The sequence below is a fragment of the Haliaeetus albicilla genome, chromosome 28, assembly GCF_947461875.1.
Source record: "Haliaeetus albicilla chromosome 28, bHalAlb1.1, whole genome shotgun sequence".
NCBI lineage: Eukaryota > Metazoa > Chordata > Aves > Accipitriformes > Accipitridae > Haliaeetus > Haliaeetus albicilla.
In genome coordinates this window covers 3,363,370-3,390,338 of record NC_091510.1, presented here as the reverse complement: position 1 = coordinate 3,390,338, position 26,969 = coordinate 3,363,370, and the positions used below count along the sequence as shown (strand labels likewise).

Here is a 26,969-nt window from a genome sequence, read left to right as displayed (position 1 = left end):
CCTCCCCGACAGACCCCCTCTCCCCAAGCGGGCGGCACACGCTGACCAGCCGGACCTCCAGGTTCGGCACTACGGGCCCCCTCAGACACCCACACTCGGTCCAGACCCTCAGCCGGGCCCGCCCGGGCAAAGGCAAAGCCTCCGCCGGGGTGTCCCCCCCCGCCGGCCGCCGCTCCCCGGGGCTGTCGCCTCAGAACCGAGCGAGACCGCAGGGAACGGCCCGAAAGGCGGGAACGGCGCGCGCCTCCCGCCCCGCCCCTTCCTTCTGGGCCACCGTAGGCGCCGGCGGGGGGGGGGGGCGGACGCGAAGGCGAAGGCGCGCGCGCGCGCGCGGGGGCTGTTGGGACGGGTGGCGAAGTTGGGCCGCGGCAAAGCGGCCCGCGAGGGCGGGCGCGCGGCTGAGGGCGGCGCTCATTGGCCGGCGAAGGGCGGGCGGACCCCGTCGAGAACTGGGAGCAGAAAGGCCTCGGCCAATCGCCGTGGCCGGCGCCTGAGGAAGGGCCCCGATCCCTCAGGAGGCGCCGGTGGGCCCGTGAGGGGAAGGGGCTCGGGCTCGGCCCAGTGCCCGCCTCGGTAGGTGGGTTAACGGCGGTCGGCGGTGGAGGGAGAGCCCGGAACGCCGCAGCGGGGTCCCGCCTTGAGCGGGAGCGCGGGGCCGGGCGGTTGTCGGTGCCGTGGGGCGCGGAGAGCGGCTCGTCCCGCGGCCTCCGGGGCGGAAGGTGGGGAGCGGGGAGAGAAGGCCCGTGAGAGGCGGGAGGAGTGGGGAAGGAGCGGGGAGCAGCTCCGAGGGCTGATGGCGTGGGTAACGGCCGAGGGAGGCGGTTGTGGAACTTGAGCGTCCCGGGGAGTTTTGTTCAGTGTTGTGCGCCTCTCAGATGTTCTCGGCAGTGAGAGTTCGTGGCCCAAAGCTGTGTGGAAGCGTCCCGGAAACTTTTGGCTAAAGGGTGGTTCTGCTTTCAGGTGAAGGAAAGCCTTTTGAGTCCTTGTTTATTGCTGGTTTAAAAGTACCCGGAGTTAAAAGTTGAGAATAAACTTTACACACCTGGAATCGATTAGCCTGGTTTTAACTCTTAAAACGGTGTCGGTCCAAAGAAATGGTAGTACCTTGGTGGTCTTTTTGTTTTTTTAATGTTGTATAAGTTGCGCTGAAAGGTGACTCATTGTCGCCCGTGTTCTTCCGTTAAAGGTTTAGTTTAAAGGATTCTCGGATGACTCCTTTAAGGCGGTGAGATAAACGCTGAAGTGAGTCCTTTAGCTCCAAACTTTCAGCCTTCCCGTCCCAACAGTCGGTTTGATTCTGGTTTGTGTATCTCCATCTGCTGGTGGGAAATGAGTCCCTGAGATGCTCACGGCTTCCTGTTAGGCAGCTGTAAAATCTGTGGAGATACAAGCATCATTTTAGTCTCTTGATACCGTAGAGGGGCTGGCTTTTCCTTTGTGAAAAGGAAAGCATACCTTTCCTGCAAGAATTCAAGTAACAAAAGTGCGGAGTGTCTGCTGCTTTCAGTATTATATTCAGCTGAACGGTACTAATTGTGTAACTCTCCAATTAAATGTCCCTGTTATCAAGAAAACAATATTAAATGGTATACGGGAAATTATTTTTCACTTGTGAAGCTGCTTGTTGTATATTTTTACTTTTTATTTATATGTATTTTCATTTTTTATTTATTTTTGCAAAAACAGGTGCAGCCATGCAAGAAAGCATACGTTTTGCTTCATCAGGAGATGACGTTAAAATATGGGATTCCTCATCTCTAACTGTGGTGGAGCAGTTCAACCCACATACGCCCCCGCATCCAGTCAGCTCACTATGTTGGGCCAGCAACAGTATCCTTTACAGTTTCAGCCATAGTTTTGTGGGCGTTCTGCAAAATTTCAGTGAATTTTTTTTATTAAAGTGTCTGTAAATCACAGGCCTGATACAGTTTTGAAGTCTTGTATAAAAAGATTTGTATGTATTGTGAAGAAAATGTTGTGGTTCTCTGTGCTGAAGTGATTTACAAAATGAACTCATGCTGGTAAATGCTTCTGAAGAAGCTTCTCTTCCTTTAGGAGGCTAACACTTTTTTAATGATTATGATATGCTTGAATTGCCTACCAACTGTAAAGCTTACTCATTTGTTTCTTCGATAGTTGATTACAATATTCACTTTCAAGGCAGTGCTTAATTTATTGACAAGGTTGAACAAAACAATTGCTCGTGTAGTAAAGTTCTGTACATAGTGTAGAGCGGAAAACTGTAATGAAAGATTTGATTGTTTGTTTTCCTTGAACAGCTTCTCATTGATTCTGATAGTCTTTGATAGTGTACACTTGCCTCTTTCTCTGTAGGCCCTGGTTTTCTTTGCGCTGTTTGTAGCATTTACAGAGGAAGCACAAATGTGTTGGATGTGTAGGAAAACATCCATAGGATGGTGGTGATTTATGCATGAAAATGGATCTGGCCTGTTTAGACCTTTCACCTCTCTCTTGGAAGCCTATTACAGAATAGTGATATGAGGTGCTAGGTGTTAGGTAAATATATGAGCAATTTCATGAAAACAATGGACTGTCAGGTGAACAGCTTGACTGTCATGGGAACAGGCAGTGATGTTTGATCTTGATGTAAAAGAAGGACAAGATGCTGGCACCTAACAATTAGGTTCTGCAAGTTCTGAATCTCTGTCCTCTAAGTCTGCAAATAAGTGGATGTAAGAGAGAAAAGTTAAAATAATTAGAGCACAAATGAATGTTTTAGATATGGAGCTTGCAAAGAAATTGAAGCACAGATATAGTATTTCTATACATACATACACTTATATATGTTGTTTAGTAAACTTTAGCAATAGACAGTCTGTCTTGTGATGCTTTCTTCTGCCTAGTCTTCTCTCCATCCCCCAAAACTGCAACAATGAACGATCTTACTCCTATATGCTTTTGAATGTTTGTTAGGGGTAGAGCATTTGGTTTGGTACTGCATAATTCTATAAGCTAAAATGGTGCCTTAAAATAACGAAAGAAATAGCAAGCACTAATCTGCCTACCAGTTCTTTAGTGTTAAGTCCAGCCAATTAACCTGTATTTTTAAATAAACAAATATAAAATCACAATGAGCGTTCTCCTGAAGACATACAGGACGTGGATCTAAATGATTACTTGATTCATTTGTTGGGGGTGCAGAGGCAGTTTCCCTGCTCTGTACTTCTGTATTGAAGGCTTTTCTTACCACTTTGAGGGAGCTGGTGTTGTAAAAGGTTCTTTTTTGGGGGTTTTGTTTTTCTCCCCCCAGTACAGAGGGAGACAAATTAGCAAACATTCATTGTACTTGAGAAACTATATAGTGAAATAGTTTAATGTTTGTCACCAACAGGTTCTTTAAATCCATAGTCTGCTAACAGCAACAGACATTCCTTTGAACTTTAGTGATAAATGGGGCTCTTACTTGGGAGTGGTGGGGAAACAAAATTGTAAAGCAGATAAGCTGCCTTAGTGGTGAAGAGCTCTTAAATAATATCTGCCAGATATTTCTTCTCTTCTCTCTGAAAGAAATTGCTTTTCCTTGTATTGGGAAGTAAGGGCTGTAGTTAATGCAAGAGCTTTTTAATGAAAGCTTGGAAAATAGCCTTATGTTTCTATTTCTAGGTCCCTTCAAGGTACAGTACTTTAGACTGTTTAGCCAATCTGTCTTCTGTTCGGTAGGGGAAACTTACTGTTGCTTTTATTAATCACCAGTATAATACAATTATGGTCCATAACTTGTGACTAAGATAGATACCTGGCCACTGCTTCTGCTGCTGGTGATAAAATAGTTGTTTCAAGCTGTAAAAGCAAACCTGTTCCGCTCTTTGAAATAGCTGAAGGAGTAAGTATGAGTAATGCTGGTTCCTGTTTTTACCCCCCCACACTCCACCTTGTGTACTGTTTGTATTACATCTGTTCTGCATATTGGGGTCAATTTAATTTTACTGTTGTTAGAGTTATGACACGTATGTAAAAACATTTTTTTGTGCATAGTTAAATACATATAAAGAGTGAGGGGAATAGTGGTTTTGAAATAGTTCTACCAGTAAGAGAATACAAATGCAGTTGTACTAGCCTCTGATGCTGGTAGCTTTCTCCTAGGGGAATTTGCCTGTTGAGCCACAGTGTGATAGCCCAAGGCAGGCAGTGGTTTGAACTTGATCTAATGTGTAGGCGATGGAACAGAGCTCAAGTCTGAACTTCGTTTTCCACCTTGAATTGTCAGTATTATGCATGCCTGTGCATTATACATTGAAAAACTTAAGAGTCTATCTAAAGGTTGTTCTTGGAGTGCACACGCAGTAGCTTCTGGAAATATGTGAAATAGTAGCACTTCTGTTATGGTCAGGGTTTTTTTCCTGTTAAGTGGAAGCGTGGCACTATAAACTCTTCAGAAAGCTGGATTTAGTTTTAGAAGAGTCTCTTGTCATGGTTGTTTGAATGATTTGCTAGTGTTAAACCATTCTAATTATTTTCCTTGGATAGCTATTGTAATGCTAATTTGGACTGGAAGTTTTCAGAAAAGGTGTTCAAACCCAGCTTTTAGGTTGCTGAAGCAAATGCTTTCAAAGGTGAAATGCTTGTCCTGGAGATTTCACTAAATCTGATCTGTAACTGATGCAATCATTTCCAATTTTTCAATGTCAATAATTAGATGGACTTGTTTTTTCTTAGTTCAAATCTCAGGAACTTAAAAGTGAATTTTCAACATGATAGAACTGAATAATAATTTGTCCTCGATGTAGATCTATCATTAAGAATGACATTTTTTTCAAAAGCTGGTACTTCAGTGATTATTTTAAAAAGAATCACTTTACCGAATTATGAGGTTTGCTGCTATAATATTCTTTGTAATGTTTAGGGAATGTGAAGTACATGACTTAGACAACTTCTTGATTTTCTTTGAAGGAGTTTTTTTCTAAACTTAGCATTTTCTTTTTAAAACTCAGTACCTGAATAGAAGTCTATGATTGCACTTTAGGGAGCTATAATTTAAAGGGAAAATGCATATTGAAGGAAAAGGCGCTAAAAAAATTTGGAATGGGAAGATGTGAGCATTTGAGAGTTTATTAATTAATGTATTTAGATCTTAAAGTCTATTAAACATATGTCCAAACTAGATTGGATTTTAAATGCCTTTTGACTGTAGGGTAGCAATGGTTCCATTGGTCAGTGGGACTATTTGTGTTAATGAAGATGAAAACACACATCAATATGCTTTTAAGTAGATTTGAATAAATCCCTGCATTATCTTTAACATACCTTTTTTTCCCTTCTCCATCAGGCAAAACAGACATGTGTGAGCTTGAATTCTAGTTCTTCATATATTGCGAGTGGAGGCCTTGATAACACAGTTAATATCTGGGATCTGAAATCCAGAAGGGTTTACCGTAGCCTTAAGGTAAGTTTGGCTGAGGAAGAGCTGTAGCTTTCATGAGTTACAGGTTTTGCTGCCAACTGTAAAAAAACAAAACAAACAAACTTTCTCTAAGTCATGTATCTGTAGGATCAAGTTCACAGATAGGAGCTAGCACACATATGTGTCTTGTTCAAGTTTGCATTCTTTATGTGCTGTAAATAGCAAATTTAATTTAACAAGCATACTTAACTTGATGTCTACGGAGTACAATTCTATAATAAAGTATGTTTAAATTTTCAGAATAGGCTTCTTATTTTGCGAATTTGTATTGATACTTTCTGATGGGGATTTTTTCCAGGGGCAGCATTTCGGATAATTGCTGTTTCCGACACGTCAAACAAGACACTTTTGTATTTGTAGAATACTGTAGTAGAACTAATGTTATGCAAAACTGAGACATGGTTGTTGTCTTCTAACTGATCCAGTATGAATTCTCTAAAACCTTGTTGTGATGCACAAAACTTAGGATGGTCTAGTATATTTCCACAATGCCTTCAGTAGATGATTTGCCCTTATTTAGGATCACTGTTAAAGAGGCTATAAAACTTTAGCTTTCATTTATTCTTTTTTTCTTGGACTTTTAAAGTTACAGTTTGAAACAAAACTACTAAGTAGCTAATACAATACTTTAAATATCTTTTTCTCCTTTTTTGGGCTAGGAGTACTCGATTGTCTTCCCCTGTATATTCAGTAAACACAATATCATCATTGCAAATGACTATACTAAAAAGCTATTTGGTAATTATAGGTGTTAATGGTAAAAGTGACAGAAGGGGAAGTTGGCAGTAGTACATCAGATTCCCAGAAAGTCTATTCAAATATCACTGGTTTCGTTATTTCTATTTTAAAATAACGTTAATGACACCTGTGGTAGATGCCTCTATGGTTCTCTCATTAAAATATTATATATAATTACAGCATCATCTTTACTAATTTATTAAAACAATCTTCTGAAAAGAATCACACAGTGGTTAAAATATAATGGCTGATCTTCAGTGTGTTCTGCTATTTTCTGGGATATTCCATAATAACTCTTAAATAATCTTTTTAAATGTTACAGCTGGTCAGAAAAAAACCCATCAAACTGAAATTTTCTGCAAAAGCATGGATTAGGAAGGAATATGGTTATCCTGAATGTCTTTAACCCTCTCCCTCTAACCTCTCTCCCCCACAGGATCATAAAGATGAAGTCACATGTATTACATATAATTGGAATGATTGCTACATTGCTTCTGGATCTTTGAGTGGTGAAATTATCCTACACAGTGTTACCACCAATTTATCAAGTACTCCCTTTGGTTATGGCAGCCGTCAGGTAGGCTATCTGTATTAAGTTCCTTTCAGGTATGAAGCTTTAGTTCACAGTGTTTCGAAATTGAAAGTACATATCAAAAGCTTTTAAGTTTGTTAATCTGTTTCCTTTTAATTTTTAAGAGTGCAGTTACAGAAAGGAAAAAACTAGACCAGTGTGTGTATTCTAGTCTTAAACAATAGGTAACATTGAAATACAAATTTCTCAAGTACCTTCACTTATGTACAGGTTACAGCAAATTTTACTTTGTAGACTCTGGTTCCTCAAGAACAAACTTCTACACATCTTAAAACTGAACAAAAACTAGTTGGCTTTACAAACCAGAGCAGGATTTCAATGCACAACTCAATGTATATTGTTGCAAAGAACAAAGACCATGTAGCCTGTGTTCTGACTTACCCAAAGTAATCAAATGTTCACCTGAACAGAGCCATCTGTACAGTAGGGGTGTATATAAGCCTGCATTTGGAAATAATAAATTTATTTAATCCAGAGATAAAAATTGCACAGCTGCTCAAACTGAAAAGCAATGAGATTTTATATTACCTACTGAGGTGTTTAGGCAAGATTTTGGATAACTAGTTTGAAGGAAAACTGCGCAAAAGACAAACACAAACCATATGTGCTACTTAAGGGCCTTGGTAGAGTTTTTCCACTGGAATTCCTTCTTGTAGACTCAAAAGATACTGGAGAATTAGTGGGTATCACTAGGGGAATTCCCTTGATATAAGGGCATCTGCAGTAGTAAATGAGCTGTGTTGTCCCATTGGAAGTTCCAGTGTGCAATTCTTAGTGTGAATGTTGTCTTAGGCACAGCCAAGTGTTTGAGTTCTAGGCCTTCTTTTATTTTTTACTGAGTCATTTTTACAGTGACAAGAGCTGCCTAGGGGATGCAGAACCATTGCTTTGGTCCTAAACCTGACCTTTAATATTGCAGGGAATACTGAAGTTGTGACTTACTCATTTTCTGTTACTGCAGCAGCTTTTTCAGTCCTAGATTGCAGATAGAGTATAAAGTTAAATTATTCTCCTGTCTAGCATGAACAATATAACTTGATGAAGAATCTCTTACAACTTTATAGTATCACAGGAATTGTGGTATACTTTCTGTTGAAAAATCTCTGTTAAATTCAAACTGTCTCTGCTCTTGGGTGCTGCAGTGTCTTTGATCCATCACCATAGTCTCATACTTATATTGAAGCAAAATTGTACTTCATACCTGGTTTGATCTTAAAAATCCATCTATATAGTCGGTTCATTTTTCTGATTTGATTGTTATGATCTTATGAAAAATGTGGATGTGAGGCAGGAGGTACAGGGATATCCATGGCTGGATTACACAGCTGAGGTGAATATCCAGAGTGGGGGCTATGTTGCTAGTTAATTGGAAGATGAAAAAATTCTTATGAGGATGATTTGCATCAACCTGTTTGATATATTCAAGTCTTTCCACCAAAAAGTGATTAGGAATAAGTGATGCAGTGAATAGCTATTTTGGCAGATGAAATCAAGAGGCCTACTGTAAAGCTGATTGACCTTTAAGATGGATAAGGATATTTGAAGTGTTAAATCAAAGTAATTGCAAGCACAGAGCTACTGTTCACTTTCTAAAGGGCCTGTAACATTTTCTAAAGGGGGGCAGTTATTTGATTGCAGCCTTAATTTAAAATGGAATTGAGTTGTAATTGTGTACTGGGATGACTACTTGTATGTCCCAGTTTATCAGCTTATCTTATATCCTAAAAATTATCTTTGCTCTTATGTGCAAAAGTAGCTTTATTTTTGGTTTTGAGTTTTAACTGGTACTTGTAGAGAATTGCAGGATTAATTGTGCAGTCAAGCAAATATCTGAAGACTTGTGTAATTCTGTTTAAATTTAAAAAGCCTTTACTCGATTTATAGTTTAGGGGCCCTGTTTTTGAAGAGTAAGCTTGAATAGATACACAGCGTATTCTCCTGCTTGATCCTGGCACTGGCTGTCTGGCTTAGTAAGGGTCACCACTCCCTAGTAACTTTTTTTACAACTGGGGAATGTGAGGTCAAACTAACCTTATAAAATTTAGCTTGTCTCTGTTTGAGCATGGTGGAATGTAGTTTCCTTGCCAGTTAATTTCTGATATTGTATAGACTCTACAAGTAGTAGAAGAGCCCAAGGTTGCAGTGTTTTCTGTGACTATAAACAATTTTCTTTTCATATGAGTTTTGGCCTATATTCTATTAATTGATTTTGTTTTAGAAACACCTTTGTGCTTTATTAGAGTTGAGTTCTTGCACAGAGCTGTTTGCAGATCCCATAATTTGTCTTTGCTGTTGGTATTCATTTAGACTACCAGATTCTTATCTGCTTGCTGTTGTGAAGATGAATTAAGGTTTGTTTCGAAACATAATGTTTGTTCAAGTCTTCACTGCCTGGTGCTGTTCTCCTAGCAACAGGATTTAGTTTAGTTGTTTGAACAGCTGGCTAATTTGTGGAGAAGTGTGATGAGTTCTGGTCACTCCATATAGTGAAATAGCTTTAAAAGCTGAAGACTGTCAACTGTGTTTACATCCGCCTTCTCACTTATAAGGCTCACCAAGGTATAAAGGAGATTAAGAAACTGTACTATCTTTAAATAAGGTAATCAATGATGCTAGACTACTTTTGGTTTAGTTTTGGGCTTTTCTCTTGCTTTCCATTGGTGAAAGGCCTTAAGTGTAGCTAGTCCTTCTCAGCAACAGACCAACCATTTTCTGAAGTGCACTGTTCCTTGTTCAGCTGTCTTATTGTGAAGCTTAAAGATAAAATGTACTTTTATTTTCTACAGAAAATCTACTCCAATCACTGCGAAGGCAAAAAGATGTGTATGGCTTTTTGTGCTACACTGACTGGTAAAGTGTTCCAAAGAGGACTTAATTTTCTCTTTGTGGGTTCAGCACTTTGCGCTAAATGTGTTTTCTGGTAGTTCTCTGTGTGCAGAATTTCCAGAGATCATCAGGAGTTGTACTTCTGAAGCAAGTTTCACTACATCTTAATATTTGCCTCTTTTTTTTGTTGTTGTTCAATTTTGACAGATTAGTTCCAAAACATGACTCCTTCCAAATAATTGCATCATTCCTAACAATCTTGAAATGAGTTTCGTATTAATGACTAAAATAATTAGAAAACGAATGACCCCTTCCCACTTCCATTCAGATATTTATTTATGTATATTTGAGTTTCACCTAGTGAACAGCTATGCTGACTTAAAATAAAGCAAGTATCTTAAATATTGCCCTAGATCCAATTCAGGTAAGATACTTAAGCTTGCCTAGTCAGATTTTTCCCGATGAAACATGTCCTACACCTTTGGCATTTGATTTTGTGGATGAAATTGTAATCTGTAAACATTCTTGGGCTTCTTTTCAGAAAAGTACCAATGTTTAACTTGTCTCCCACATCCTTAGCTAATTTTTTTCTTGTAACTAGTAAACCTTGCAGTTAAACCGTGTGGGTTGTGTGCCCATTTTAGGCTTGGGATTCCTATTGCTGGCAGTACAAAGGCCAAGGAACTGTATTGGGCCTGTTTTCATCTAGGCTACGTTGGAGGCCTTAGTGTTCAAAATCCGAGTAACAGAACTTTTGTTTCTAAACTGTAACTTAAGAAAAGGGACAGGAAATGACAAATGAAGTTCAGCTTCTTCAGGGGGAAAAACCTGACTAGGAGTGTACCAAAGGTCTGTGTGACTTCATCATGCCAAGCAAAAATTGACTTTTTTTTTTAAGACTATTTGGTGAAGACTGACTGCGTGTTAGTTTCTTGTCACTAAGATAGACAAAAACATTAGAAAATATAAGAAATAAGATAAAGAAACATGAAATTAAAAATAGATGATAGAACCTGATCTAGAATATTATGCATGACAGCTCAAAAATGTTTACAGAATTAGGATTGACAGAGGTACAGAGGGGTTAGAAGTAGGTAAGAAGTCTGGTAAAGAGAAAAGAAAGGAACTGAAGAAAATAGAAAACCTCTTAAATAACAACATAAAGGGATACACAGTTAAACAATAATGTTCAGTGACATAAACGTAACAAACAAAAAAAATTTTCTCTGAACACACAGTTGATCATCATGATTTTTGATTTTTAGCATTGTCTTTGGCAATAAATGTAATCAGAGGGAGAAGGCTGGAAAAGTAACTTGAGAATTACAACAAAAGGAATATTATAAAGGAGATAAGTTTTGGTTTTAACTGATTGGAAGAGACTTATTCCTAGCATTAGATTATCCTGGATCCGTCTCCTGTGGTGGGTGAGGAGGGGTCCCTTTTACCTTTTTCAGAACTTCAGTATCGAACACTTTCATTCATACTGTGTAGGACTAAATAGCTCCAACATCTGATCAAGTGTAATAGTTCATCTCTTCCTGTACAGGGAGTCCCATTCCCTTGCAGCACTGGGTCACAAAAAAGATATTTTTCTGTGTATACTTGTCAGATTTCATAGTGGTCGTATGTGTATTTTAACTTCACTCCAGTGAATGCTGGATAGCATGTTGGTTTTTTGTTTGTTTTGCTATAAAGTTCGTGTAGAGTTAAGTCAACATTTTAAAGATAAAGACAGAATGCTACTTGATGAAGCCTAATCTCATTCGAATATACAGTTTCTAATTTGCTCTTTGATTATGGATGGGGTGGGAAACAAGGAAAATGTAGCTAAGACTTATTGCAAGTGATGTAGTTTGACCACCTGCATCTTAATCCTTGATGCTTTCCCATATGAGGGTTGGTTGTCTGCTCTTTCTAACTGTGTGAAGCTTAAGGCTATATTTTTTCACCTAGATGTTTCTCAGGTAAAGTATTTTCTGTAGAAAACTTCAAATTTAAGTGACTCACTCTGGGAGGAGAAATGTTTTGGTTTTGTCTTGTCAAGCAGCCTTTCAGAAATGAGGTTCTTTCGTGCCTCCAGCTGTCTGGGCAAGAATTTGAAACTTGGACATGTAGCATACTGTCAGGGACGCCAATGTGATGCATTTGGCTGTCTCATAAAAGTGTGCACAGATTTAGGCGCTTCCATTCCTTGAGTCTGATCTAACAATTGCATTGTTGCAAGTGAAGTTTGTTGCTAACCTAATTCAGTGAAAGTAAGGAGTGAATAGGATTTTCTCCACACCTCGTACCTCCTTCATCGGCAACCTGAAATTAAACTGTGAAGCTGCTCTGAGGAAGCGCCATGACTTCAATGAGAAGTGGGGAACATATGTAGTATGGGGAAGGTATATATATGAAAAAACAATTGAGAACTAGCCTTGGGCCTGTGAGACTGGAAGGAAAAATGAGAAAAGAAAATGGGAGACTTGGCAGGATAGCAAAGGATGTTTGAGGAGAGCTAGGAGAGAGTAATTGTGGTGGGCAGGAGAACAGAGGAGGGAGAAAATGGACCATGAGCAGATGCCAGGGCAGTAAGGAAGGTATCTGGAGGTGAAGAAGTGAGATAACTGAGGAGCAGGCATGTTTCCCGTGTAGCTCATGTATATAATTGAAAAAAGAAATATTGAGACAATCAGGAATAACAGCTTCAATGTAAATAAACTGAAAAATGCTGATAAAAATGTCTCCATTGTATCCAGTTAGAGGACCATATTAATTGTAAACAGTCATCTTCTGTCCTGTTTGAATATGCAGTTGAGCGTGCTGCTTCTTTGTGGAGCAATTAGGCTTCCAGTGAGACATGCAATACAAGTGCTAGAAATTACGTTGGAGGCATATGAACCAACAAATATCTCCATTGAAATGAAGTGAAAGAGAGAAACAGGATAAAAATCCAGTACAGTGCATTGTGTTGTGGATTACACTAGAATAACATAATAGCTTTTTGAGAGCATTTTCAGACAAATAAAATGTAATGGCTCTCATCTGTCTGGACTTGAGTAAAGCATTTGATTCAGTGCCTTGTGAGAAAATATTAGAGAAGATGGAGGTTTAGAAAGGATATAGGAATAGGCTGTAGGAAAGAAGACAGTAGGTAATATTGAAAGAACAGTATTTGTTTGGGTTATCAGTAGTTAATCTTGTTTAATATTTTCAGTAATGGTTATGATATGAGAAGTAGAGCTATGATGAGACACAGTTGGAAGGTATTGCCTGTAAGAGAGGACTGTGACTATCTAAAAATCATTGAAATAATAGATCCGAGAACAACAATGATAGTATAGAAATCAAGGTACCAGGCTTAGGTCACAAGTGAGGCTTTTTGTATTGGACTAGGATTTGAAAATTCCCAAGGGAAAGAATGACTTGGGCTTCTTGATCATAAAATGGCAATGAGCAACCAAAACAGGCTAGATCACAAAAAAGAAAATGCAGTCTAGGATAGGTCAGGATAAGTATAAAATGGATGAAGTGTTACTGCCTTTGTAAGGCAGTAGCAAAATTGTTTTATGATGTTACAAGATTCTGGTTGTCCATATTCAGGAAAGATTCAAGCTGGGAGATTTACAAAGAAACTGTGATGGTACTGAAAAACCAGTCTTAGGAAACTGAGTCTTGCTTATTGTTTATAGCAAAATAAGCCTGAAAGAAGGTGAGGTGGCTGTTGATTAAAACAGGGAAAAGCAGCACTAGGGAGTTCGGAAACATTTTAAGTGTAAGGGTGTTGTTGTCAGGGAGGTGAATTGGTGCAAATGAGTCATCAACAAAATTAATCTGGAAATTGAGTATTGTGATTTAGTATTAGAGCAGATAGGTTCTGAAACATCCTCTGAAGCAAGATGGTGGAAACAAAATACTTACCTGCTTCTGAAAGGCAAATTAAGTTCCTGTATTACATGGTTCTGCGATAGCAAGGCTGCCTGTGATAAACCAGGCATATTACCCTCTTCTGTGGTCCTAGCTCTCAGGGTGAAGTCTGTTCTTCTGCAGGACGTACTTACTTTCATAACTCTGGAGTCTGTGTGTCTTATCAAATTGCCTTATGTCCAACTACTTAAAATCAGTGGAGGGGAATTAAGTGTAACATTCTTGGCAGGAGACCAATGAGTGAAATAATGTAGCTTTTCACTCCTTCCATTTTAGGTGTGGCGTGGTCTTTTTTTTTGTAGTGGGTAAGATGGCATGATACTTGCTGACAAACCAAGAAACTTTTCTAGAAACAAAAAGTCTGTCCCCTGACAGCAAAAATGGCATTGTAATGTGAAATGACCCTTTTTTTTTTTTTTTTTTTTTTTTACTTTTTATTTTTTAGAGTGGCTAGCCTGTGTAAATTACTTTAACTTAATGTAACATCTATATTCCTGATGTGGTATGTATGTTTATAAAATAAATTAATATGGTATTTAATAGTGGTACTACAATTCATTTTTTTATGTCTGTTTTACAGCCTATTCGACACTTGAAATATTCAACCTTTAAGAAATCCTTGCTGGGCAGTGTTTCTGACAGTGGAAATGTAACTCTATGGGATGTAAATAGCCAGAACCCATATCATAATTTTGAAAATACTCATAAAGCACCAGCTTCAGAAATCTGCTTTTCTCCAGTCAATAAGCTGCTGCTTGTAACTGTAGGTTTGGATAAAAGAATTATTCTCTATGACACTTCAAGTAAAAAGTGAGTATTTTAAAGACTTTGATTTTATAGGATCCTTATTTGGTTTTTATAAACTGAAAAAGCATGCCTAACTATGACATGAAATATTTAATTCAGACCACATTCAGAATGGTTGAAGTGGTGGCATATCGCTAATGGAGAACCTGTGCCAAGGTCCATTTTGCTTTTTTATTTAACAAACAAACCAACCCAGATGAACAATCAAAAAACCCAAGGCATATGAGAACTAATTGAGGTGCTACGTATGAGTGACCTCTCCCAAGTGCTTGTGTGTGGGCTTTTCTTGTTGATACAGAGCAATTGGCTTCTGTAAGGAGCAGTGCAGCCTGTGAGGACCTGCACCCACCTGAGCTTAGCTTGTCTGCTTTTCTAGTTCAAGGTACAAGACACAACTGTGGTGCAGAGTTGCTGAGATAGTGAGCCTTAAATATGGGAGAGCATTGGCTGAAAAAGCAGAAAGTATGGGGTGTAGGTGATGGGACTGTGTAGTAAGAGGGTAGGATGGCAAGTGGTTTCATGGGAATTTGGTTCTAGTGCGAGCTGTGCTTTCACTTTAGCTGAATAGAAGCAGGAGTCTGGCTCTAGTTTGGAGGGGTGGAGCAGAAGGATGCAAACTAGGACCTGAAGTTCTTCCTAGATTTGTGGGGAAGTTAGAGCTGATAGGCTTGGGAAACTACAGGATGTATGTAGTATGATTGCTGCTGGAAATGATGATACTAGTAAATAATTTAGGTGCCAGAACTGCTGTTATGAGGCAATTTGATCCTGTCCTGTTGAAATCTTTTTGACCATATGCAGTCTTTAATTTAAGCATAAACACTTAGTATACTGGAACAGGCTCCCCACGGAAGTGGTCATGGCTCCAAGCCTGTCAGATTTCAAGGAGCACCTGGATGATGCTTTTAGTGATATAGTTTAGTTTTTAGGAGGTAGTCCTGCAAGGAGCAGGGAGTTGAACTCGATGATCCTCATGGGTTCCTTCCAACTTGAGACATTCTGTGATTATATAAGCCTAATCCACTGGTTACTTGGACTGGAGAAGTGGAACTACTGACCTGTAGCTGAATTATGAAAGCTTTTATATTTGTTTTTAGATAACTCTGTTTTGAAAAGTCTAACTTTTGAACCCTAAAAACTTCTTTATCCTCACCTTTCTCCTGTTTGAAGGTTACTGACAACAATAGTAGCTGATTTTCCTCTGACAACAGTAGACTTCATGCCTGATGGTACTACTTTGGCTATAGGATGTTCCCGGGGAAAAATCTGCCAGTATGACTTAAGACAACTGACATCACCAGTGAAAACAGTAATTGCTCACAAAGGCTGTGTGAAATGCATACGTCTTCAGTTCAGTAGCACTTTTTCCAAGGTAAAAAAAAAAATTCCTTTTTATTGCTCAATATGCAGATTAATGAAGGCAAGGCATTAAGTTCTAAAAAAAGTTAGCATTCAGTTTCTAAGCATTATAGATGCCAACAAAAATGGTTCATACCAACATAGAAATTATAAACTGCTCAGTCTTAAGTGCCATTTTAGGGCATTTTATTGTGGAATTCTCCCGTGCCCAGCCTCAGTATAGAAATGAGTGAGACTTCAGTCTTAAGTTTCCTGGTGTGAATGTGCTGCCATTGCAGATCAGTTTGTGGCACCTTAGATTTATTTGTAGGCAGTAGCAGAAAGGTCTGTCATGGCCCATCCACTTAAGGGGAAGACACAGAGCTGCCCGTCTTGAGGTGTTTTGCATGGTCTTATATGTGCCTGCAAAAGGCCATATATAAATGATGGAGAAGTTGATTAAATAATAAAGGCTTAAGAGATTCTTCCAAGACTTAATTAGGCTCTACTGTATCCAGAAACCCCATGTGTCCATTCAGTGGAGAAGGAGAGAACCTTTGAAGTGGATTCTTCACCGCTCTGGGACTTTCCTCCTCTTCTAGCACACTTGCTGTTAGTGGTTGACTATTGCTTTACAATTTGGAGCCCCTGATAATGTAATCTCTTATTTTTCCTATGCCTAAGCCTAGGATCAAAATTGGTTTGTGCCAGGTCACTCCACTGGTACCTTAAGTTCTGTTGCTATTCTTTTGCAGGTCCACACAGTATTCATATAATAATACAGATGTTTCCCACGTTCTTTGAAGTTACATGAAGATACTTTTTTTAATATTTGTAAAGGCATATCTCCTAGGCAACCTTTGCAACTTGAACTGTATTTTTTTTTCTAGTATTTTGAAACAGAAAGAATATTGGCTTATATTTTTACTTTTAGCTGAAGGAATAATAACTTCTCTTAATTTGTTCTATTTTTTTCTTCAGTCTAACCTTACGGGTTCTTCAAATAAACCTGCTTCCAAAAGAGTAGAAGTCAAAGCTGGTAGTAATCTTGGAGGAATTCAAAATCCTGGCATCAAAAACATTGCCTCTCAAGCATCAGCAACAGTTTCATCTCATCTGACATTGCCAAATGAGAATAAGGGAGGAGATGTTCTTCAGGAGAAAACAGGTAGTGTCTTCTTCCTCCTTTTTTAATCATATTTGGCATAACATAAAAGATGGAAGGAATATTTCATATCTTGACCATTACAGTATAAAAATTTCACTGAGGGAAGGGAATTTCTTTGGAAGAACTGCATGTTCGTGTGTGCACATCTGCACCTTCTTTTCCCTCCCCTACTGCATTAGACATGAGACTGTGAGAAGTGAATTGGGTCCTACTACAAGCTTTAGACACATGAAATCTAAAATTCTGGACTTGAAGTAAAAGTATGTATTTAAAGGAGAAAACTCTATGGTGATATTGTGGGGCTGTCTCTTGCTTTCTGACTTCCTGTAGATTGTCCTTATGTACATAATGTATTTTCTGACACAATGTCTGTAAGGAGTGCAGAGCTAATGGTTTGTAATTCTATTAATAAACAGAAGTAACAGACCTCACCTAAAAAAACCCCAACCAAACAAAACACAGAAAACCCCCCCGCCCCAAGTCCAAAAACCCAAGCAAGAACTGAACTGTATTTTTGTGTGAGGCATGATTCCAACATCACATGGTAGGAAAGATGTTAAATATAGTTGCAAGTATGATTAGTTGTATAACTGTACTTGCTATTTATGCTTCTGAAATTAACAAGTTCTTTATAAGAATTCTGAGCATTATTCTAAAATTCTGCCACTATATGAAATGTACTTTTAAAATTTTATTTAATTCAGGGGTTCTGAAAATATGGTCAAATCAGTAACACTGTTAGTTTGATTCTTGAAAAAGAATCCTGAAGCCGTTTTAATGCAAGAGCACTTTCCCCTCCTTTTTTAAATAAGGAGAAATACATTTAGCAACAGTAATTAGGCAATAAGCCACTGCAGTTCATAGAGATGTGTATTAATGACCTCCCCTGGGTATGCAGTGAAGTACAAGGTGAAGTAGAATGCTTCCTGTGTATGCAAGAAGTGTTGCTAATCAACATTACTGAATGGTGTGGAAAATTTTATTTCAATTAAAATATGATTTATTATCTTTATTTGAAGATGTAAGGGGTAACGGCCATTAAACAGGACCATGCATAATAAATGAATGTTTTAAGAAAATAAAGGCTTACCAAGTAAATCAAATATTTTTCATTAAACTGAGTGTTCACTTTAGAAGTAAAGACCGCTGTATACTTCAGAAGGTACAGTCTTTAAACTTAAAAATGGGAATGGATGAGAGACCACAAGCTACATTTGTTCTGAGGCAGCTCTTCTAGACCGTGATTATGGGGTTTAACTTCAGAGAAATAAGGGGCATTCAGTAAAGTGATCTGATAGCATATTTAAAACAAAAAAAAATCTGTTCATACAGCTTATAAATGGTCTGGGGCTTTTTGTCACAGGTATTTTAAAGTACAAAAGAATAAATGGAGTCGGGGTGTGATGAGAAGTTTGGATGTACTTTGAGCTGGCTTCCCATAAACTTCTATTTAACAGTCATCCTCTGGTTTAGGTACTTATTACATCTAGATTATGGGGAATGGGTAAAAATATACAAAAGACATTTTGCTCTATTTTATATTATGCTTTTTCTGTGTAGATCCTCTGCAGATTCTGGCACAGGTTGACACTGCACTTCTAGTTTGACTCAGTATGCCAAGTATTTACTTAACTAGCAAGTGCCATCCTATGTATATGTCACAACTGATGTATCTGAAGGTGTGGAAGATGTGATATATTAATACATTTAAAAGTAAAATCTTAAACATGACTCAAGTTCCAGTTTATGTAAATACTTGGACATGATGAATTGTAGTCATCCACACAGTCACATTTGGATCACTTGAACAAGTAATCCCACATAGAGAAGTAGGGACAGGTTTTATGAACAGTGGTTTAAATTTTCATCATCTGAATGTGGTTACTTTCTTAGCAGAAGGTGCATTCACTAGTTTTCATTTCAGCTGATACACCATAAATTTGCTGCATCCATTGTGTAGATTTTTCTGAAAATGAGTGCATTCTCCAGTTTGACAACTCTCCTTTTTAAAAAGAGGAAAGGGATCCAAGTGTATCTTATTTTTGTTAGTATGTATCTTAGCTTTTAGTTATATTCACCTGCATTGACAGCCCAAATGAGGAAGCTGAAGTTGACCCTCTGACTGGAATCTGTAGAAGGTTCTAAAGTGCTTGCTGGACTTACCAGGCATCATACTGGCTGTGAGATTGTTTACGTATAATGTATGTTATTTTGGGAAAATATCAATTACTAACTGAATGTTACTGTCCTTTTAAGGCTTTCCCCATAGTGGCAGCTTGGATGTGATTCCATCTAAAGAAACAGATCATGGGAAAAGTGCTGATTTAAATAATTTTGATGGTTTGGGTCGAAGTAGTTTAGGAGATGTGTTTTCTCCAGTCAGAGATGGTAAGTTGCCAATACTGAAACTTGTAAAGCATCATTTATCTGCATGTAGCATGATATTTTGACATTTGTGTGTTACCAACCGCTGTACCTACTTGGTATTTTAATTTGTCTTTGATTATGAACTTGATGCAATGATACGAATATTGATGTAGGTTTCATTAAATAAACACTTAGTTTTGTCTGTGTTCTGGTATTTTGTAGATATTATTGCAAGTAAAGTGAATGAAGATCCTCAAGGAAAAGGAGATGGTAAACATACTTTCAGTACACTTTTCTTCGTCAGTGGTAGGCCTTTGGAGGCCTATGCTAGTTCTTACATGCTAATTTTGTCATACTACTGAAAATAAACAAACAATGAAAGCAGACACTGAAAGAAATGAAGTTTTCTGGAAATTGTCTAACACATTGAGGTGGTAAGACACAACACGGTAACAGGAAATCAAGAGTATCGTCCTAAAGTGATTTTGTTTTTCCTTTATGCAATTTATAGTGATATATAGAGGCTTTTCATGTTTTATTACTTTAATAAGGACAGTGACAGGGTAAGTTGGATTTAAGGATTTAGTTTTTGTGGGGTGCATTTTTGGGTGATTTTTTTTGTTGTTGTTGTGTTGTTTATTTGTTTTGTGTGGGTGTACAGGCGTTTTCAGTATGGGTTTGATTTGATGTGTGTGCTTGTTTTTTGTCCTGCATGTTTCACCTTTCCCTTTTCATTTTAGGTCTGGATTTTCAGCCCTACCTTTTGGGTTTGGATTTTCTCCCACAGCTTCCCACTGCCTTTCCAGTAAAAAGAAGCCCAGTGGGCAGTAGCGCACAACCAGTACGGTCTAGCCCGTTACATGCACTTGTGGGATCTCCAATTAAGGAAGAGGAAGAACATTCAGAGACTGAGACTAAGAAAATAAATCTTGGAAAACAAGAATCTAAAGAAGTCTTAAAGCAGGTATACTATACTAATTCTTGTTATGAGTGGTCGTCTTTAGAATCTTGACAGAACACTACTACTTGAAGGAAAAATCCTTAATAGCGTCCCAGCTAATCTTATTTTGCAGCTCTGTTCACACTATTGACACAAATCTGTAAAATGTTGTTCAGTTTAAGCGCATCAGCCTTCAGCAATGCAAGATAAATGCTATGTTTCTCTTAAGTAAGCTCAGGTTACAAAAGTTCACAGGAACAAAACCAGGCTAGCCTGAGGAATATTTTGATTTTTCTAGTAAATCAAGAATGATAATTAGTCAGTTGCACCAGTATGATTGTTTGTTGCTTATTAGGTCAATTCAACCCTCTTCTCTCCCTATCCTTCATCTCTCTCTCTTCTTCCTTCTTGAGATACCTTTGATAGGCTTCTGCTGAGACCATATCTCCTGTTGTATTGCTTTTGAGAAGTCTGAGTTTGCTAGGAATGATGTTTGTAACTTCACCACAAAATGTTTGATATGAAAACTAAGAGGCCCATGCCTTTTGCACTCCTTTCTGTGTCTGCACACTTAGGCAATTTTGAATATTTTAGCAATCGGTTTTTAAGATGTCTTGCTAGGAAATGAAAAGCATATGTTTGTGAGTAGATTCCTAAAACCAAAAGTGTTTGAAAGTGTGTTCCTGAAAACTTAGCCTTCAAGTGCAATTAGATAATTGTAATAAGTAGAGTTCACCTTCCTTTTTTTTTTTAAAAAATTATTATTTCTATTGTCAGCTTTCAAAATCAAGCTCATCAAGTGCAGAATCTGTAACTTTAAGTCCTCCACCACCATCCACTGCTGTAAAGGCTCTTGATACAAATGAGAGACTAGTGACGAGTATTCAGGCTCATCCTGCATATGATCTACCAGTAAATGGTACTACCTCAACAAGTAAGTTGATCATTTTGGCTCAGTTTTAGGCGTGGTTGATTGTGAACTGATGTGAAACCTGATAAAATGGCCTTAGCATTAAAACAGAACATCCAGTCTTGATTCTTCTGTAAATCCAGTTAGCCCTCCTAAAACATCTCTAATTGCCTCTGAAAAGACTCATTCTAAATCTAATTATTTTTTTTACTAGATGATATTTGAGGTAAAATATTGACAAGCCTCAAGACAAATAAAAAAACCCCTCTTGTACTCCATTACACTGATTTTGTAAAAAAAATTATTTATTTTATTTTTAATTGTAAAGGTCCAAAGGTAACACCACCTGTCACTGCTGGAGTTGCCAGTTCGTTGTCAGAAAAAATAGTAGAAACCATTGGGAGTAGCAGACCAAATGCACCTCTGACATCAATCCAAATAAGCTTCATTCAGAATATGATACAAGAAACAATGGATGACTTCAGGTACTGGTATTCATGCAGAACATTTCTGTTTTCAATGGCATGTTTTCTTAGTAAGAAGTCTTAGCATCTGCTTTAACAAATTTCTACTTGCGTTAGGAAATGACACCATTAATAGCCCTAATCTTGGAAATCTAGGTATGAAACTATTTTTAATAGCTCTGAATGACTAATTAGACTGATGTCTCTGAGGGCTGTTAATGCATGGCTTTGCTAACATGTTTTCAGAATGAGTGTTTGAATACTTCTCGGATGGTAAATTTATCTGCATAACGAGGTCCTTACTGCTTTCCTGAAGCCTTGTGCTGATTGTTTCCCTCCCCGCTCATCCCCTGTCACAGCATGAGAAATTTCTTTTAAAGTTGACATTGTGGAGAGTTTGATCTAGACAGTTGACTTGTATTTGCTTTGATTGTTGTTAGCTTGGCTTATGTAAGGTGAAATACTGTATGTATTTCTACTGGTGAAGCTTTACATTAAAATAATGTCTGTGCTGTAAATGATAGTTGGTGTCAGAATACTTTTGTGTTTGTGGATACCTAACTAACGTTCCATGTGTCATGAAAGAAGTAAGTCAAATTAGCATGGATTTAGAGTGGAGTTTGAAGGGGATGGAGCAGTTGAGGGAGTTGTACCTATGGGATCACTTCCGAACCCATGTTTAAGATTAAGTAGGTTGATGGCAATGGTGGAGGGGAAAAGGATTGCTGGGCAGGGAAAGTGTTGCTGACTTGATGACAAAAACCAATGCAAAACTAGCTTATCAGGTCTGTGTGCTATGGCTGTTCTGTATCTGCCAACAGAAAAAGACATTGAATGTTATTAAATGTCTTTAAATAAGAATACAGTTTAGTAAAACTCCCCTGGGACTTTTTTGGCGATAATCACACATCTGATTAAAACCTGTAACTTTCACATGACTTAAAGTGCACTCTATGGATTGCAGATGTGTTTTCTTTAAAGTCTGTGTTCAGGTATCCCAGTGTTGGGAGGTGTGCTTGTCAGTCTTGTGCTTCTAGTATCTCAGATCTGGAGCCTCAGAGATGGTGTTTCTCTTCTGACCCACGCTTCTTGGAGTGGCTGGAAGGCTCTGCTGGCCCTTTTTCCAGTTGTAGATTGTGGATACATTCAAACTGAATGTAAAAGATGGATTGTACTGAGGTCAGTAAGAGGGAAGGGAGCCATTGCAAGCTTCTCATTGATAAAAATACCTTTCACCCTCTGGAATCTGAGGAAAGGATTTTACCATTCTTGCCTGAAATCATTCCTCTTCAAGTAATGGGGAAAAAACGAGGACCTGAGAAAAGGACCAGGAGGCATATATAACTCATTTGTTTCCAAAAAGCTGCTTGTTTCTTGAACTTCCTGTCTTTGGGAGATAACCTACATCTTTGGGTTTCTAAGCTGCCAGCTGGCATCTATGCTCGATATCCTCGAAGATTGTTTGCCTCCAATAGGAGTTCTGAAGCACAGTAACCTGTGGAAATAGAAAGTGAGGAATATATTCCCTTTGGGTTTGCTATATGTTTTAGGAAAGGAGAATGAAATAAAACCTGTGTGCGTCTACTTAAGAAATGCCTTATTTCTCAGGCCGTTGGTACCCATAGCACAGTGTTCAGCCTCAGACAGTTGCACTGTGATGTGCTGTTCAGGAAGAGCATGGGAGCTTGCCTGCTTTTCTGTGGGCTGTTCTCCTTGTTCTTCCTCAGCATCTGGACCACTTTGTATTAGTGTAGTGTTCAGAGAGTATTTCCAAGCTTGGTTCTTGTCGTGTGGAATAGTTGTCTGTGAATTGACAAATTCATGACAATTCATGGACAGCTCTGCCACTGCATCTTATGTAGATTAACCTGGAGCATTCTGTGGGCTTGAGGATAATGTGTCATTTATCACAGTTGATGTTTTGGGCCCTCTTACAAAAGAGTGCTGAAAGTGATGTACTGAAAAGCTGCGTCTTCAGTTACAGATAAATATCTTTCTGTGGTACTTGTGATCAAGGGACTGAAAATCAGCTTTGAATAGTAAAAACGAGAGAAGTTTACAGCTTGCAAGTGAAAAAAAAATCTTGATATTGCCATTTATATCGATATTTATATTTCTAAACAGAAAAAATCCTGTCTTTTTATACACTGAAAAAATGGTACTTATGAAAGTCAATGTCGTAACAAAAGTATTCCGGAAAATAAGTGGTAGAGGAGTATGTTTCATGGCTTGAGGGTTTTTAGACTCATGTTTCACAATGTCATGAAGGTGAGGAATTGTCAAGTTCTGGGTGCTGAAGATTGGAGAGAATTACAGCTTCCTAAATAAAACTAAGGACTGTCCTTATGCAATTCTTCCCCCAGAGAAGCATGCCATCGAGATATTGTGAATTTGCAAGTGGAGATGATCAAGCAGTTCCATGTGCAGTTGGTATGTACAAAGAGCATGGTGGGAAATACATTCAGTTTTCATTTTTAGTAATACCAAGGCATGCCAACTTCTCTCAAAACCGAAAGTCAATTTTGCTTATTAAGAGCAAGAAAGGGAGGATTAGATGTGAAGGAGGAGGAAACTATGAATTGGAATCTGTTAAACTGTTTTATGCTTGAGAAGTAAAGGGAACATATGCATTGGGTAGATACCATGAATTCCGTATTTCAGGAGTTATAAAAAGACAAAAGGGAAACAAATTCAGCTATACTTTGGAAAGGACCAAGAGCTGGGGTAAGGAGGAGATAGATGGAATTCAAATAGAAAGCTTCACTTATAGGTACTGCATGCATACTGAACTGTGTTCTGTGTTCTTTAACTTCACCTTTTTATGAATCTTTGTTCTTTTGATCTGCATTAAAAAGACCTTTTCTCAGTACTGAACATCTTAATGGAACCTGCATTAGTAGATTCTCATCCTGAAGAAGTGCAAAATATCCTTTGATAAAATATTCACTAATGTATTAATGATCAAAATACTGTATGTCAGCATAAAAAAAAAAATCTCGGTTTTCTTGTCAAAAGTTTTTAAAAACAGCATTATCTAGGTTATTTAATTTTCAAAAGGGATATGAAAATGGATAGGATAAAACTGGAATAATTAACTTTATAGCTACTGATTGGGACTTTCTTCTTTTCTCTAGAATGAAATGCACGCTTTACTTGAAAGATATTCCGTAAATGAAAGCTTAGTAGCTGAAATTGAGAGACTACGAGAGGAAAACAAAAGACTGAGGACTCACTTCTGAAAGATTTACACTGCTATTCTTATTAGCATGAACTCACTACAGGTGGTGTGTTGCTTAAGACAGATCATCCCTCATCACTGAAGTATTTTATGAAGACCTGCTATTATTTTGAACATGAATCTTTTCTTCTAAATGGTGTAAGATACTATATGTAATTATAAAATTTGTAACAGATAAACACTGTATAAAGAATATTTGCATACTCATGCTAACTGCCTTGAAATACATCCTTCTAACAAAAACTAAAAGGATAAGTACATTATCAGAGTTTTAGCAATATGTGAAGTGCCTTTTTGTAAACAAAATCAAACCAGGACGGATGCCTTTTTCTGTAAGAATTTTTTGATATGCCTACTTCTCTATCTGCTGCTTTATTTTACTGCTGTCAGAAACAATCACTGTAGCTTGCCTTTCGGATACTTTTCTTGGAGAAAAAGGGGAGAGAAAGCTCATCTTCTGCATGATGTGAAGCCTTGTTTATAAGGAGCTGGGAAGTACAGTATTCAGTTAACTTTGTTCAACTGGCAACTCTTCAATCCTGAGTAAAACTAGAGCTTGAAAATATTCCAAAACTCAGTGCCATGATCTTTCTTACTATATTTGTAAGTCTGAAATTTGTGCTTGTCTGCTGGTGAACTTTGTTGCAAATGCTACTTCAGCTGCACAATGAGACTTTTGTTACAACTTCAGCTATGAAACTAGAATTCTTTTTATTTACACATATTTGAATATTGTCATAACTTGTCCAATTTGAATGCAACTGTAGACTTCAAAATATAAGTGTACTCAGCCATTAGTAATATAGCATTGTGTAAATGCGCTCTTTCGGTCTTTGACTCAAGCATCTTTTGCACCCCCCCACCACCCCTTCCTTTTTATTCGTAGTGAACAACACTTAATATTGAGCAGTTGTGTTGTGGTTTTGAATCTTGTTGGTTTAGTGTTATTGTAGCCTTTCTGAGATAGCTGCATACCAAATCTAACTAGTATCTTAGTTGTATGATTAACATAGCAAACAGTAAAGAGAAATCATTGCTTCAGTAGCATAATGGTATGATACTGGTATGTAAACATTTTTGAAATGAAGCTCGGCATGAAGTCCTGACTCTGCTGAAGCTCATGGGAGGTTTGGCTTGGCCTTTATTTGTGCCAAGGGATTAAATTAAATTAAAACTTCAATTTTAAATTAATTTAAAAATTAAATTAAAATTTTAAATTAAATTAAAAATTTCACTGAAAGACTTCTACAAGTGCTTCTTGCTATTTAAATTGTTTGGAGGCTTCTTAATTTTCCCACTAATATTTGGTTGTTTCTTTTCACGTAGAACTCAAACAAGGAAAGTCTGAGAACACGGTGAGTTAATTAGTTACAACATCTAGTGTTTAAATCCATGATGGCACTCTTCTCCTAAATGAGAAAGCCATAATATATAGTGTAACTTATTTTTATACGTTGTAAAACTAAAAAAAACCCTATCTATACCTTTTCCCTATCTTTAACTGTTTTTTCTAATAAGAGACTGTTCCTTTTTTTTCATGTTGATTAATGGTAAATACAATCTTGTAGCAAAATGAGGGTGTTCAAGTAGTCTTTGATATTAGGGGCAGGACTTTAAATGTCTGCAGTTCTGCTGCTTTTATAAGCTTTTAAAAATATTTCTATATGGCATATAACTTCATGGTGACAGGAAGCAAAGTAAGTTAATTTTTTTTTTACTAACTTGACACACAAGGTAGAGAACTTATAAAAGTTCGTAAGATGTGTAAGCTTGACACATTGACTGCACAGTTCGTGAAGACAATAGTGTTGACGGTTGCAAAAATATCTTGCCGTTCTTCTACATGCTTTGCAGTGTTAATGAAGTAACCTTGCATATTTGCATCTCTTGATTTGTTACCAAGTGCTCTTGCTAGTATACCCAGATGACAGCAGGGAATTAGACAAGTATCTTGGGTATTTGGCTTGTAGATAATTTGTTTTCTTGACTCAGAGCTGTATAATGTTTTTCTTAATTCCCAAATGGAGGTGATGATAGCAAAGGTGATTAAAAGGAGGTATTTTGGCCTTTTTTTTAAAGGTTTTTAGGGCTTTTTCCCATATCTCAGGATTACTGTAGCGCAAGTGGCTACACATGCTCTGTGGAGACCCAATATGCCTATCACTACAGGGGTATGTTTTTGCCTTGTACACAAAGCTGATTTGTATGTTAAAATAAAGCTTGTTTTATCCTTTTTGAGGAAAAAAA

At 37.9% G+C, this 26,969-nt stretch overlaps 1 protein-coding gene across 3 annotated transcripts; it reads left to right on the top strand.

The window, feature by feature from the left end:
- Positions 1-452: 452 nt before the first annotated feature.
- On the top strand, positions 453-26,969 carry NEDD1 (NEDD1 gamma-tubulin ring complex targeting factor). Of its 3 annotated transcripts, none has more exons than XM_069773668.1 (15): positions 454-577; positions 1,687-1,830; positions 3,750-3,844; positions 5,288-5,404; positions 6,597-6,737; positions 14,071-14,300; positions 15,468-15,669; positions 16,617-16,803; positions 19,060-19,191; positions 19,393-19,440; positions 19,911-20,134; positions 20,888-21,044; positions 21,349-21,505; positions 23,848-23,914; positions 24,619-26,969. In XM_069773668.1, the coding sequence occupies exons 2-15, from the start codon at positions 1,695-1,697 to the stop codon at positions 24,721-24,723; spliced, it is 1,998 nt and encodes a 665-aa protein (XP_069629769.1). In that variant the 5' UTR covers positions 454-577; positions 1,687-1,694; the 3' UTR covers positions 24,724-26,969. The 3 variants fall into 3 exon arrangements, with proteins under 3 accessions (XP_069629772.1, XP_069629769.1, XP_069629771.1); XM_069773670.1 differs by lacking the exon at positions 454-577 and adding an exon at positions 642-719; XM_069773671.1 differs by lacking the exons at positions 23,848-23,914; positions 24,619-26,969 and adding an exon at positions 21,602-23,836 and having other exon boundaries at positions 453-577.

Bases quoted from the DNA above. Each gene is read 5' to 3' on its own strand.
- NEDD1 (XM_069773668.1), top strand. From the start codon at position 1,695: ATGCAAGAAAGCATACGTTTTGCTTCATCAGGAGATGACGTTAAAATA. The intron at 19,441-19,910 runs GTAAACATACTT...TTTTCATTTTAG, and splicing joins TCCTCAAGGAAAAGGAGATG to GTCTGGATTTTCAGCCCTAC. The intron at 21,506-23,847 runs GTACTGGTATTC...TTCTTCCCCCAG, and splicing joins GAAACAATGGATGACTTCAG to AGAAGCATGCCATCGAGATA.